This window comes from Ascidiella aspersa, chromosome 3, assembly GCF_963924565.1.
Source record: "Ascidiella aspersa chromosome 3, kaAscAspe10.2, whole genome shotgun sequence".
Taxonomy (NCBI): Eukaryota; Metazoa; Chordata; class Ascidiacea; order Phlebobranchia; family Ascidiidae; genus Ascidiella; species Ascidiella aspersa.
Window position 1 is genome coordinate 9,089,573 of NC_139449.1, and position 15,123 is coordinate 9,104,695.

General features: G+C 36.9%; 1 protein-coding gene and 1 pseudogene across 1 annotated transcript; one reads left to right on the top strand and one right to left on the bottom strand.

Moving 5' to 3' along the window:
• Positions 1-6,715, bottom strand: LOC146159086 (transmembrane protein 53-A-like). Its single transcript, XM_083384858.1, has 6 exons — positions 6,710-6,715; positions 6,183-6,255; positions 2,292-2,435; positions 1,517-1,662; positions 623-829; positions 1-270 (listed from the first exon to the last, which is right to left on the bottom strand). The coding sequence occupies exons 1-6, from the start codon at positions 6,713-6,715 to the stop codon at positions 1-3; spliced, it is 846 nt and encodes a 281-aa protein (XP_083240984.1).
• A 2,159-nt stretch (positions 6,716-8,874) lies between these two features.
• Positions 8,875-9,525, top strand: LOC146159087 (uncharacterized; annotated as a pseudogene).
• The last annotated feature ends 5,598 nt before the right edge of the window (positions 9,526-15,123 follow it).

Sequence of the window (15,123 nt, forward strand, 5' to 3'; positions counted from 1 at the left end):
TCAACTTGCTTGGTCGGAGGAATTCAAACGCTCCTTTATGGCCAGACATTCCCTGAAAAAGTTTTGCACATTTTCGCTGTAGGCTTCAGGGTACCGTAGAAAGTGTTGCACGTGCGGGGAGTCACCGAAGTTGTGCGTCTGCACCAGCCTCGTGTTTGCCTTTTTTCTTTTTTCGGCAAATGCCGTGACGTATTGGGGAGGGGCTACGACGTCGGCGTCGGAATAGAGGAACAAGTGAGGCCAGGTATGTTCTTGTGACTCTGTTAGAATCTGGAAAAAAGCAAAGCTCGAATATAGTCAAAAGTTTCCGGCTATTTGTCAGATATTTCAAATCGAAATTTCTTGAAGATGAATAAACTTAACATTGGTTTGAATAAACTTTGACTTAATAAAGTTTAAATAAATACTTTCACTGTTTTAAATAGCTTGATGCAGTACATGAGCAATATTGTAATTCATGTAGACAAACAGGTATAGAGTTTAAAATATAGTAAGATTTACTTTTTAATTATAATTATACAGCCTGATTTTAGAGGTAAGCAACCTCTCATATGGCTGTTTGTTGACATCATTGCATTTTTGAGTTATCGACATTCCAAAGCCAATCCTTTTAACGACTTACTCTGTAGCCTTTGTTAAGCTCACTTTGTCCAGTCAGTCGCTGAATTGTCGCCTTGGCATAGATTGGCAGATAAATGAGCACAGCCAAGGCTTTCAAAACGGAGTTGGTCAATGCCGGAATGCCGAATATGGCGTTATAACCCAGGTAGAAAGTGATGTATACCGGGCTGCTGTCAAAAATAGCCCCCAGCACACGATTTTTGTCACCCTAAAAAAACACAAGTCACATACCGTAATTCTAACAACAAAAATCGACAATAGATTGAGAAGCGCACCGCTTCGAACAAAAATCTGGTGTGAAAATTTTGATATGATATATGTATATGCTTTTTCCATATAAATGAATAGCATCATCAGTTTATCTGTACAAATAAGTAGTAAAAAATATTAAAATACAAATAATGTAAAATAAAAAGTAGAATACATCCAAGGCTAACATGGACAAAGACAAGCTGCGTTTTTAACGCCAACCACTGCAGTAAAAAAGAACAAGCATGATACGTGTAGCGGCCACAGAAAGCTATTGAAAAAAACAAGGCCCAGAGAAAAGCAATATGTAAAGTCATATTTTACGTTTTACCAAATTTACGTTTATTTTTACTTAAATTACGATGATTTCAATACGTACTTAAATGTCCCAAACACCATAGTGTTGTACTCCAATTATGCTGAACAAAAAATACTAGACCAAACAAATAAATTAGGGGTTTTTTACATATAACAAGTCTATGTTTTACTGAATCAAAAATGTCAAATGCCTGTCGTTGTGTTAAACCGAAGAGACATTTCGTTAACGGTTAAATCATAATGTGAACATTTCTCTCCGCGTCCACATCTTATTTCTAATAAGCTGTTGTTTTCAATAAATATAATAAATCAAACAATTATGCAAAACCTCGAGGAGCAGCGCAAGATCTTTGTAGATAAAAAATCCTCCATTGCAAAACAGATGAATTAGAAGAGGATTAGAACCGAGTCGGCTTTCTTCGAGGACTTCAACCAAACGTTCAGAGGTTTTCTGGTGTATTTTTGCGTTCGGGTCTGCAAATTTGCAAAGTCTATAAGTGCTGCTTCTTTGCTTCGTGGGGATTGTTTAAACGGAAGCCTTAGTTTGCGGGAGACAAAAATTCATAGGACTAAAAAACTACCTGTAACTTACCAAATAAGTTCGTTATTTTTAGAATGCTAATTGGTAAACCTACGTTTCCGTAAAATATTGTTCTAAATAAAGAAAAAAGTATTTGTTTTTAAATAAACTAAAAAGACCAAGTTAAAAGCTTTGTTATTCTGGTGTTAACGGCTTATAAGAGAAACCTACTATGCAATAATATCGACTCCTAATCCACGTTTAACCCATACCCCGGGCTCAACCAATGTCGGGCGCCCCAACTATAAAGGTAATATAACAGCTATAGACGTTTCTCTATTGTAAATGTTATTCCCGTAGATATGTCATGCTCCACGATATGTGTAATAGTGTTTTATTCCGGTATAAATGTTCATGAATAATAATAATAATAATATTAATAGTTAAATAAATTTGTTTCTCTTATGACTTTGGTAGTTGTTATTTTGAGTTGCGTCTCGAAGGTATATTGATCATCTTGTGTTGTATACGATTAATCGTTGGTTTTACCACTAAATATACAAAAGACAAACCGTCGCCTTACGTCTGAAGTACACCGATAACACGGGATGGGTATAGCAGAGAACGATGCAGTTCTTGTAAAGGTCCCCGTAGTTGAGAAGCTGCTTATGAGTTGACCCCGCCCAGCCGAGAATAAGCACCACTGGTGTCGAGGTGTTGTGGCCAGCTACCGGTAAAAAGAACGCATGCTTGTCAGTTTTTAAATTAACCTTTAAGGCAGTGCTCCACAAATGGTGTTCACTCAAATTTTTGGCTTGCGTTTTCCCCAACGTATTGTCTAATAGTGATTGTAATTAACACAAAAAATGCACTAAGGCAGACATGTTGAGGGTATGCGATAGTCAAGATGTAACTTCACAAACTTTTCCTTGATATTATAAGCTTTTTTAAACCAATACACCATATTTCGTTTTTAACTAACTCAACTAAAAAAATGGACTAAACATTATCAATGGTTTCCAAATTTGTGTCAAAGGTAACTTTTCCTAAGCTCAAACATATACGAAAAGTCAAACTATAAAACTAAAATATAAGAGATAGCAATATGCTACGTTATTTTGGCGCCTTCGGTGCATTCGACCGTTAAATGGTAGTTTCGCCTCTGCCTCGTTTCGAGTAAATTTTGCAGTAGTGCCGCAAAAAGTTTTAGTACTGTTCGTCTACCACCAAAAAAAGTTCAAGGGAAAATGATAGTCAGTTTTTAAGGCAGCGTATCGAGAAAAATACCTGATTTGATGAAGGACGGCTAGTGATCGGATTCTAAAAGGATGACGCATACATAAAAGTACGACTGCTGGTCGGTTTTGAATGTTACGGAATAAATGCCCTAACATCCATCCACATTTAACACCTGTTCGGATTGGCAAGAATGCACTGTCAAATAAAAAAGGGCTTTGTCGGAAAGCGCGACAGGTGTTTAATTTTAAAGGAAAAATTACACGAATATATTGAAATGCAGAAACTATAACAGAAAACCTTCGTCGCACAGTCAAAGGTTGTACAGACGCATCATTACATCGTTATTGAATTAACGAAGATAGAACCCCTAATCTTATAGTGATTTCACACCACACAAGTAGGCCTAGGCCTACTTCTGCTGGTTTGCTACAACTGACCAGTACTGCAAGAAAAAGGTCAGACAACTCTTTGCTCTTTGCACAGTGCAATATGGACCAAGGCGGGCATGATTTGGCGGACTGTTCTCCCCTTGAAGAACTCTTGCCTTTTATTATCGACTAAACATAATAACACTGGTCAACAAAATTAAACTTTGTTTTAAACGAGAGTGTAAGGATACTTGTAGTTTTTGTGCTGATTTTGAATTTACCTTTAGAATTTTTTTTTAGTAACACATTTTCAAAATCGACTTAAATTTTTATTTTTTCAAAAAACACATTGTAAACAACGCACAGCCATGACACATGGCCCTTAAAAACATCGAACATTATTTTTTGTAACTAACTGAAGCAAGATTCTCTAGATTCTAAAAGAAAGTTCAAGTAAGAGTGCCGAAAAAAGTGACATGCATAACCCATCAACATATAACCCTAAGTAGATCATCAACATCTACGGAAAAAGAATACAATTTTCATTTTCTAAAATGTTAGCACAGAGTCACTAAATGCCAGTCAAGTGCGTAATTCCACCTTTGTACTGTGTGCATCCTTTGAAATTTTACTAATTATTTGGCCTATCAAGATTCCTTTCATTTTGCTTAGCTTAGTAGTCATACCTTTTTGCAGAGAAATGTTAAACACAGAACTCCACTTTCCTATTCCTTGAGAATAAAAATTTTCCAAGGGGCGTAACGTTTGTGATATCAGCCACTTAAGGATATCTTATACTTGTAGGCTTAAAGTCGCCTCTGAAGTAATGCATTTAATAGAACGGCTGTTGTATTTAATAAGGTACTGTAGGTCCAATATGCCTTATATACATCCATCTCCAGTCAGTTGTTTTATTTTAATCCTAATAGAAGCAGTTCTGACTTTTCTTTTAAAAGAGACACATCTCTAGTAAGGCCGTTTAAATCTGTCTGGAAAACAGAATTGGTTTTGGAATTTCGTTTTGTTATTATTAACTCAATTCACCAACATCTTCAACTTTATCAGGGAGATTTGAAAACTTCCATAAGTATAGGAAGTGAAGCACGCGATGGGGCAATATGTGGTAGCCTACAGGTCTCCTTGCTAACTCGAACAGCTTAAGTACAATTGTACAACTTAATGATATCTGAAGTGACACTTTATTGCTTGTTTTTGGCCACGCAAATTTAAAAACGATAAGTAACAATATTACTGATTAAAATCTGACATTGTCGAATATTTATTTATTTTGATTTTTTTTCTATTGTAGTGCTACAGAGTAGCCTAGTTGTTCAAACAACATTTATACTCAGCTTGAAAGCTGTTTTTACGTCTGGAAATTAACGCTTTAATTACAAAAAACGTTGATAAAAGATCATTCCTATACTGTTTTTACAGATGTCAGTAAACCCATATAGAATGATTCGCGAATCACATGAAAGTTGGATTATGTCACTGTGCGCAATGTGCCTGTATTAATACCATAGCAATACATTTGAAAAAATTGAGATGCGATTATTTCAAAAAAACGTTGTGCTAAAAAAATGTGGGCACTTTCAGAATCAGGGCAGAAAATATTTTAATAATCACCGATCATATCTCCGTTTAAAACTTGTTGTTGGTCAGTAAATTGAGAAAAAGTGTACCCTAAGTACCGGTATACTTTTGTAATGATGTAAAAAAGGTAGGCTATTTGCAAATATCAAATCAAAATGAGAACTAACCTATAGGCCTACTAATTTTTTGTAACTTAAATTATTTTTAGAGTAACTATACTTGTACGGCCATTATAAACCATTATTCAAAAGTTTGGCAAAAAAATACATTTTCATACCCTAAAACCACATAAATACAAGCACTAAAGAATTACGAGTGTTATAATAGGGTTGCCACATTTGATTAAGCACAATCCCTGACAAACAAAATTGATGTTTTTGGGGACCATCGTCCATCGCGCAAGAACGTTTCGCACTTTACTCAAAAAGAGTGATGGGCAATTATGTTTGACTAGGGCCCGCATGAGAAACAAAATATGTTGTAGCGGACCGGAGCATAAAGAAGAACTAAAATAGAGTTATGGTTCTTAAAATTGAGTTCCAAATAAAGTATTGCACTATTTCAAACAAAGTTTCTGATTTTAAAAAATGGGAAACAGTATGTGTGGAATTATTGCCGATATATTTCCAATCCCTGACTTTAAAACGCATTTTGGCGTTTCTCCCTGCCGCAGATTTCAACACTGATTTCCTGGACATGTTAGGGAAAATCAACCCGATGTTATAACTACTTCCTCACCACAGAACATAATGCTTATTTTCCCGTCTCAGCAGATGGTAAGTTGGGTAATCATACCTAGTTCTAACGGTAAGCAGGGTTGCCACATAGTGCTTATTTCTAACATTTCTCCTTATTTTTAAAGGTAATGTCCTTTGTTTTGACTCAAGTCTTTATTTTGTCTTATTTCTAACAATTACAAAAACTCCGAAATAAAGTTCTTTACAGGATTAAAACAAAGCACGTTTGTTTCTAGGAGCAAAATCTTGGGCGAAACAGAGCTAACATCGAGTTATGACATTAGTTAGTAACGTAAATTTGCCGGAAAATTGTAATACACGCCGAAGCAAAAAGCGAATTCTGCCACCAACTATTGGGTTTCAATGATTTATTAAAATTAAGTTTGTTTTTTTGTTTGATGTAAAATATAGTTATTTTTGTTCGTTTCATGTATTTTCTGTCGATTTTAAAGAAAATAATTTCCGGAAAACTAAACAATAATCTGTAGAATACATTATAGCGAAGTACTGTTAAGCAATATGCGCTTTTGTTACCTTCAGGATAAGTGATCACATAACTTTTGCCAAAGGAAAGTTTCTTCTTCACTGGCTCAGCTTTCGAGATTCTCTAAATGAAACACTGTGAGTTTTTCTGCTCTTTTAGTATTGGACACAAAGCAGTGCGCTTCAAAATTTGTCTTTTCTTGGCACTTTTGTTACACCAATAAGCATAGGGATGTCCGATAATATCGGACCGAAACCGGATGTCAAGTGGTAGTATCGGTATTCATCCGATCCTAGGGCGTCATCGATACCGATTCGATACGAAATTAATTAAAAATTTCAGTCATGATATACCGTTCAACGCAACGATTATAACGCGAAAGGTAACATTTTCAAAAAAAAAATTCCAATTGAACATTTTAATTGCTTTGCGAAATTTTAAAGACCAATTTTCTATGACGTAACTTTGTGACGTCATCTCTAAAACTTTATCACCTCTTTTGAACAAGTAATGTGATCCGCCCCTGCTAAAGGCAATAGCAAAAATCCTAAATGAAAAACTTTTTTTGTACATTTACCTTCATTTTTGCAACATCTTGGTTTGCATATAAACGGCAGCTGAACTTATAACGAGATAACGAGGTGCAGTTTAAGATGTCAAGTTTATCAGCTTTTGCTAGAAGGCTGACTACGTTATTTCTTAAGCGATAAAATTTTCTAAAAGCCAACATATTGTTGGGCCTTTATCTGCGAAAAGAACGCGTTTGGTTACTATAACGATTGCGTGATATCTACAAAATCATAAACGTGGTTTTACTTTACTGTTAATAAAATTACCGTTTTTGCGAACCTAATTCGGCGTACGTTACTCAGCTTAAGTAGTTTTGTAATTAAACCGCTATTTTCAGTTATTTAAAAACAAAGCTTGTAGAAAAGGGGGAAGACCAAGAACTAACTCTTGTTGTTGATATATTTTGTCCGGTTCAGGGAGCATATTTAATTAAAAGGCGCCGTTTGGACAAGGCTCTATATCATTTTGTGCCGTTTGGACTCTTAAACTCTACTACAAAGTGCATTTTCTGTTCATTAGGAGTTAGACTGTAAATTCCAATAAATCGAGCAATATGCGGATCCCTTTATATTTGAATTAAACGTTTTGTCGCCACTTTGAACGTTTTTTTCGCGCTTCGTGCGATTGGACTGCATTTAGGCTTTTTAAGACTAATTGGCTTATCGCGTAACTTGTGACGCCATTTTTCAAAGTTTTCGTGCCCCGTGCCCCAAACGAAAATCTTGGATCCGCCCCTGGGGGTAATCACAAAGTCTCACAACGGCGGGTTTTTCAGTTTTCGAATCTAGAATGCATTTAAAACCATTAATTTACCTTATTTAACATCTAATTCGCATAGTCTTATTTTTACGTTATGGTCAAATTTTCTAACGTCTATCTCAATCATGGGTCAGCATAAACTAGGAAATTACTTCACAAATCATGCTGAATAACTGCCGGCTAAAGCTATACGAAGCCGTTTTGTCTGTATATCTTTCAAAACGGTTTCCATTCTTATTAATGCGGAAAGTAACATATGCCAGCAATTTCCTGTACGTTTTAAGTGGCCCGCGAATTAAATGAGAATTTAGCAATTAAAGTTGTTTGTAAAATTTGTTTTCAAAGCATATACTGAGTATTAACGCCACAAAAATGGCTGGTGATAAAATGTGACTTGTCTAAAGAGGTTAAAACGGAAGTTTTGAACGTAAAACATATCCTGCTATTATGTATTGGGAAATGTGGAAGATTTTTAATTGCCCCCAAAAATATTTTCTAAAAAATGAAACTTATTATTTTTCTAAAATACGCATGAACCGCGTAAAGGAAATCAAGCTGAAATTTACTTTTTCCTGTTTTCCGATGGTTACACAACAACTGGAATTCTTTAATAGTTTTAAGTGTTATAAACGTTCATCGAGGTTTAGCTTGACCAAATGGCTGCTTTAAATGAGGCCTGACAACCACTGACTGGTTTCTTTCTAGGACCTAGGCCTATCATAGTTTCAGGTTCTGTACCAAGATTACCAACGCAGAAACTCCCTTCTCCAAGAAAACAGGAGTTTGGGTGGCTTCAACTCTCAATTGCATTGTACAGCTCATCCTTTATGCAACTATAGGAATGCGATCTAAATAAACATGTTATGTAAAATTAGAAGTTTACTTTTTAAGCATTTTTACTTATTTTCCTGCCGCTCGCAACTCATTTCATTATATCTATATAATAGCGGCGAAAAGAGAACTATATACAATAATTCAATCTCGGGATATCTTTGGTGTGGTTTGCGAAGAGATAAAGTTGCTTACCTCTTTTAGTGCATTTCATGTTAACCTATATATTTGCATAAGCCGACCAGGACTTTCAATCACCGAACAGCAAAACGACAGTGCAAAAATGGCGAAACAACTTATAGCTACGAAAACAGTTCAACAAACACCACATTTTGCTTTAATATTATGTTTCGTCTAAGTAAAACAACCACCTATTACGACTTTTTTGATTCGTGTAACCACCTATTACGACAGTTTTTGATTCGTGTTACTACAATCACCCAGTGTCGGCGTTGGTGTTTTTTACACTATTGTTTGTGTTACATCGTATTTGTCAGTAATTACCGATGTATTTGAAAATGGTGCTTTAATCCTTGAATCGACTGAAAAGGGCTGCTGGCTTGGTTATTTCAATACAAGTTGATGTTACTGTCAAAGCTATGTCCGTCAAAATATCAATCTGCGACAAGTCGCCTGACTGTTGTCGAACTGAGCTCGAAATAGTGAATTACGTTCAGCAAAGAATTTTCGGCAAAGAAATTGCTGCCGTGTCTAAGACAAAGAACAAAACTGTTTGTCTACAAAGAAAGACGGGGGCTCTGAGAAAGCTAAGTCCAATTTCGGTGGACGGAATTTTGAGAGTTGGAGGAAGACTCGAACGTGCGTGATCGACTTTGATGCAAAGCATCCATAAAACCACCGAGTGACGAACCTGGTAATCATGCAACAACCTGATGATTTGGACATGCTGGGATGGGGCACACGTGGTCGTTCCTCAGGCAACGCTACTGGATCATTAAAGGTGGTGTAGCGGTACGACGTGTTCTGGGCAAGTTCGTCTCTTGCCGACGACGAAACGGTTCCTTCGGAAAGCAGCTGATAGCGGACCTGCCTGCTGCGAGGCTGTAGGCCAAAGGGCCACCGTTCTCAGCGGTTGGTGTCGACTACTTCGGACCCTTTTTTGTTAAACAAGGGCGCAGTGAGGTAAAGAGTTACGTATCTTTACTTGTTTTTTCCACCAGGGCCGTTTGCATCGAGATATCACGTTCCTTATCGACGGACTCGTTCATTTGAGCGCTACAACGTTTTATCGGTCGTCGCTGACGTACAGACGAAATCCTCAATGACTACAGCACCTTCGTTGGTGGTTAGAGAATTATGCGCAAAGAGCTACAGAAGTGGAATCAACAGCAGATTTACAAATATCTTGAGCAACGTGAATTGCGTGGAACTTCAACCCTCCTATTGCCAGCCACATGGATGTTGTTTGGGAGCGTATCATACGCTCCGTACGCAAAATTCACAATGCAATGCTCGCATAGCAGATCATATCTGAGGAGAAGCTATAAACTCTGATGTTATAGGTCGAGGCGGTTCTGAACTCTCGTCCCTTAGTTCCTGTGACGTTCGACCCCCCGAACACCTAATCAACTACTGCTGCAACGTGCAGCGCAAAACATGCCATCCGAGCTGTTTACAGAAAAGGACTGTTACCATTGCAATCGTTGGCGGCAGGTACAATACCCAGCTTGCCAGTTTTTGAGGCGAGGACTACTTGCCGACGCTTATGGCCCCTTCCAAATGAATGAAAGGATATGCTAATTTCAAAGCCGGCGACATCCTGCTGGTGGCAGATGACAACCAGCCCCGGAGCAAATCGCTCCTATGGGTCGTGTGATCGGTGTACTTTATAATAGCAAGTGATTCGTGCATCAAGTTATCGCCAAGACTCACACCGGTTAATTCAAACGCCCAATCGCGAAATTGTGCTTGTTATTCCGTGATGACACGAAGCGTGATTAATCGCGTGTATGTTGTATTTGCCATTACTGTCCGATGTTTGTGTTTGCTGTGAATGTACTTCTTGGATTCGTACATTGCTTGTGGTATGTTACATTGAATTTGCCAGCAATTACCGATTTCTGAGACAAATGGAGCTGTAATCGTTGTGAATTAACTGGTGCTGTAATCGATGTGAATTGACTGTCGTGGTGCAAGTTGTACTTCTATTTTTTGTGTAAAAGGAAATATTTTAGACACGAAATATTATTCTTGGTGAGTTGCGAATATGGGTTTGCAGCCCTGGAAATACTGTAAGACAATGTGTAAAATGTAACCTTTGCTAAACTTACTACTATGGACAAGTAGTACATTCGCCCAGCATTAACAGCCTAATGTATATAAAAATGTCTTAATATATATTATTTACACTGCTCTTGTTTTGCAGCGCCTTGGCTTGTAAACTCTTAGAGCGTGTAAATATCGCTCTTTCTTAACTACATTTGCCTAATCTTTTGGTAAGTTTACGTTTATGCTCGCGACGTCATAATGACCCATGGTTTGTTAAATTGCTCGAGTTATTTTAACGTTGGGAATGTACCTGGCACTAATTGCTTCACCAGTTAATTGTATTTGACACATTGCCTTTTGTGTAAAATCCGTCTCATTCGTGTACTATGCCAATATCTTTGCCTTTTCTTGAATTCGCCAACGAGCTTGCAATTCAAACTATGTGTGATTGTTTTTCGCGTTTCACTACAAGTATGTCTATCCTCATATAGCGTTCTGCGCATAGACCGGGGCGCGTACAACGAACGTTATAGTATTATTCGTAAAACAAACACATTTTATTTGTAAAAAAACAAACTGCTTTAACTATTCGATAAGACTTAATTAAAGCAACACCAATTATTTCGATTTTTAGTGTTGTGAAACAACCATAAACATAGTTCGCAGTTGTTTGTTTTGCAGTTTGTTCATCTCGGTCCACATTTAATCCACTTGGAACCTTTGGTACGCGAGCTGGATCGATTTCAGTTTAGGATGGAGCTGCAGGTCAGGTTTTAATCCGGTTTCAGGGTCAACGTAGTCGGCCAACTTAACTTCCCTTAGGACAGTATAGCCTTCAGATTTTGCGGCTTGTTGCAGATAAACCGATCCAAGAATTGCCACGAAATACTCGCAGCCTCTCGCCCTCGCAAGTTCGGTCGTCACGTCTTCAAACGCGGTGGCCAAGCCCCTGGAACGGTACTCCGGACTTGTGCAGGCGTACCTCCCGCGCATGTAGCAAGCGGTGTTAAGTTCGTTAAACATGTCGCCAAAGAAGTGATTGAGAAACCGAAGTCTCACCGCGTTTCGCTGGCTGGTATTGGCTGGCATACTGTGAGGCGGGTCACCATCTGCTTTGCTGTGTACAGTGTTCATCCTTAGAGCTACAAGTCTGTCCGTCTGCTTTTCGAAAACTCCCCACGAAGCTTTACCTTTTAGATATTTTATAGTTTCCTCGACGTCCGAATTTCCTGTATCTTCGTTTGTAATCTTAAAAATTTCCCGAAACGGATTGTTGGGATAATTTCTCGCAATTAGTTTGTTGATTTCGGGCAAACATTTCTCGTCTAAAGCTTTGCATACCAGTCCGGATAAGGCTTTAGCACCCTTGCCTCTTAGAAACACTTCCCGCATTGTTTTACTAGACAATTTAATTTTGGTCCAGAACCTAGATATAAGTTTATTGTTAAATATGTATAAAATTTGCTAAAGTGTTTTCCAAGATACAGCCTAAATCCCAATTGTAAAACGTTGTTGTTTACCATTTAGTACACTTGTATCCAGAACAGTGCTTGCCAAAGTGGCAATAAGTAGGTTTGCCAAAACAATGCAGTTTTGCAAATTATTATGCAATGAAAAGATTATTAAAACTTACAAAACACCAAAGTATGTGATTTTAGAAACAGTGTTCGCCAAACTATGTGCGCAAAATATGCAAGCGGAAATATGTGCACATTTTTCTTATTGACATTTTGAAATAGGAATATGGGCATATCTCAAGGCCTAATTATTTTATCTCTTCGCCTTCAACTCGCCTTTTTCTAAATCTAACAAAAAACTAACTTTTCTTCTAGAACCCCTCTTCTATAATTATTTATTTACTTTTATCCAACTCTTTATAATGTCCTTGTTTCAACTCTTCTTTTAAATCTTCTACCAACTTCTTTACATTTCTGCGTCCACATCTTCTTACAACTTTTCGTTCAAGTTTTGTCCCAACTTTCCCTCGAACTTCTTTTACTCTTCCTTTCAACTATTTTTTGAACTCTTCCTTTAAATCTTTCTCCGAATCTTCTTCTGAAACGCGTTTAATTCTAACTACAACTCTTTAACTCTATCTTTCTTAACAATACCTTATCTAGCATTAACTCTCCTGACTCTAACTCTTGTCACTACAACTTTTCAAACTCTCTTCTAACTGCTTATTTTGTCATGTGCACATTCCAAAAATGTTTAAAGGCACTTCAAAATGTGCGACATTTTGAATAAACACATTTCCGCGTGCAACATTTTTCGCATATTGACCCTAGTTACAAATTCCCTTAACATGCAAGGTTTGCCAACCGTACAAATGAAAAATACTTTTTAACAGACTGGCAATGCAAAAAATCTCGCTGACCGGCGGTTGAGAGCCACTGGTGTATTAAAAAGTCCTTCTTCGTCGCCTTATAAATATAAATGGGTGTGAGTCAACTGAGCACTGACAACAAACTCGAAGTCGAGTCTATACAGATTGTTTGTTTTAAATGTACGCTTTGGCGTTAACTAAGCTATGTCTGCAACGTTTTTAAACTTTTGGCCAATTAGTCTCAGTAGTTTAACAGATACTGCTAAAGGCGCCCGCAATATGCGCTAAAATATGGTCAGATAAATGGCCTAAGGGCAAAACAAATGGTTAGGTTAAAGGTGTCGAGTAAACATTTTACAGTGCGTAGGTTGACCAGATTTGACAACCAGAAATCATATCTCTCTTACTGTAATAAGCGATATGTTGGAATTTTGTTCGTTTTCCCTAATTGTAGTTTTAATCCAATTTCCTCTGTTTTAATGGGAACCCACAATAAGACCTACAAAGCAACAATGCCTAATGCTGAAAAATTATAAAACCATAGTATTAAGACCAACGACATAACAGGCAAATACGCTGGCATGTCCAGTACTGCATAAGATCAAAATCGCCTGAATAAGACCTAAATCTGTCGGAATGAATCCCAAATTCATCGAAATAAGGCCTAACTTCATTAGAAGAAGGTCTAAATGGCCAAAATAACCTACGAACCTGTGGGTAGAGGATATGGGACGATCGGGGGCTATCAGTCTGGCACCTGCCTTTATGGCGACTACGTTTGGACGCCCTAGTCTGACCGGCGCCGCCAGGGCGCCGCTGTTTTGGTACCGGAATTTTGGTCCTGTTTAGACGGTACTAATACCATTGGGTATTAGTCCTATTTTGGCCTTATTATGAATTGTGCTTTATTCTGACGTTGTTTTTGTTCTTATCTCGGTCTTATTGCTTGAGTTATAAAAAATATCGGCATACTTCGTCGAACTGCGATCTTTAGTGTGAACATTTTTCTGCTACGCAAGGATAATGCTTAGGGTGGTTATGTTATAGTGTTTCTACCAGAATTTTATACATTAGTTTTAACCCTAAGACGTCGTCTGTCTACTTGCACTTTCGAAAATAAAACTTTAGAGACGAGCTAAGTAAAATCCAATAAATTAATACGACGTTGATGTAGGCTATATAAATTAGCCTAGTGGTAAATTAATGCTAATTGAATTTCGTGATTGCCAACTTGTATACGGTTTACACACGCTTAGGGAAGCTTTTTAAGAAAACTGAAAGGTGTACGTTCCCACAAATAAATTACACGTTGCTTTACAGGAGTTTTCGATTTTACAACAACCCTATATTATTACAACAAATCTCAATAGGGGTAAGACCAAAGAGATTTAAAGAGATTTGTTAAAGTCTCTTTGGGTAAGACCATGCACAAGATAGAATAAAATATTAAAAAGGGTAATATTGAATTTAGATAAAAAATTCTTCTTGGTGATTATAATACGTCAAAAGCAAAATGAGTTGATCAGTTTAATAATCACAAATAGTACTATACAAAAATAGAAAAAGTGTAAAAGTCTATTCTAGAGGAGATTTCAGTATACCATATGATCCGAAAAGATGGTTTTGTTTTATCTTTTAAAATTTAAAAATATTTGTGCAAATTTATTAGAGTTAGACAATGAAAGTGCCACGCTTCATTGACGACAAACAATTGTTTCTGTTTTAGAATGAAACAGAATAGTAAGAGTTATTTTGTTGTAGTTTTTTACCAATAGCCTGGCGAAACAAAGTTTTGAAATATAATCTTTAAAAAAATCTTCTAGTTATTTGTTTTATAAGTGAGACTAAAGAGATTATTTTGTAAGATAAAACTTTAAATTCGTCAAACTCCATTGGGGTTTGACGTAAGCGGTGTTTCTGCAATAAGTGACCTTGCTTTTCTCGAAAATATATTATTATGTTGAGGAATATTAATGTCACTTTGCTGGACACATCAAGTCTGATAGATCGAAACAACTTACCTTATGTACTCCGAATTGTTAGGCTATTTTGTGTGCAATTATAACTAAATTAAGCACTTGCAGTATTAATTTATAGACTGTTTTATCTTTTATACTTGATTTGCAAAAACGGAACTATTATATATACTGCAAAAAGAATAGACAAGGCATGTTGTGTATTTTATTTAAATTCCATTTTTGTACAAAAATTGGTTGCTATACTTGTTAACGAAATGTGCAGCATATGTTTTTAAGTGACCCAGATAGAGAACTTAA

What these genes read in the sequence shown, in the direction of transcription:
- LOC146159086 (XM_083384858.1), bottom strand. An exon ending in TGTGATCACTTATCCTGAAG is followed by an intron (nt 2,436 to 6,182) that starts GTAACAAAAGCG and finishes TTTTACCGGTAG; the next exon opens with CTGGCCACAACACCTCGACA. An exon ending in GTTATCGGTGTACTTCAGAC is followed by an intron (nt 1,663 to 2,291) that starts GTAAGGCGACGG and finishes GCAAATTTGCAG; the next exon opens with ACCCGAACGCAAAAATACAC.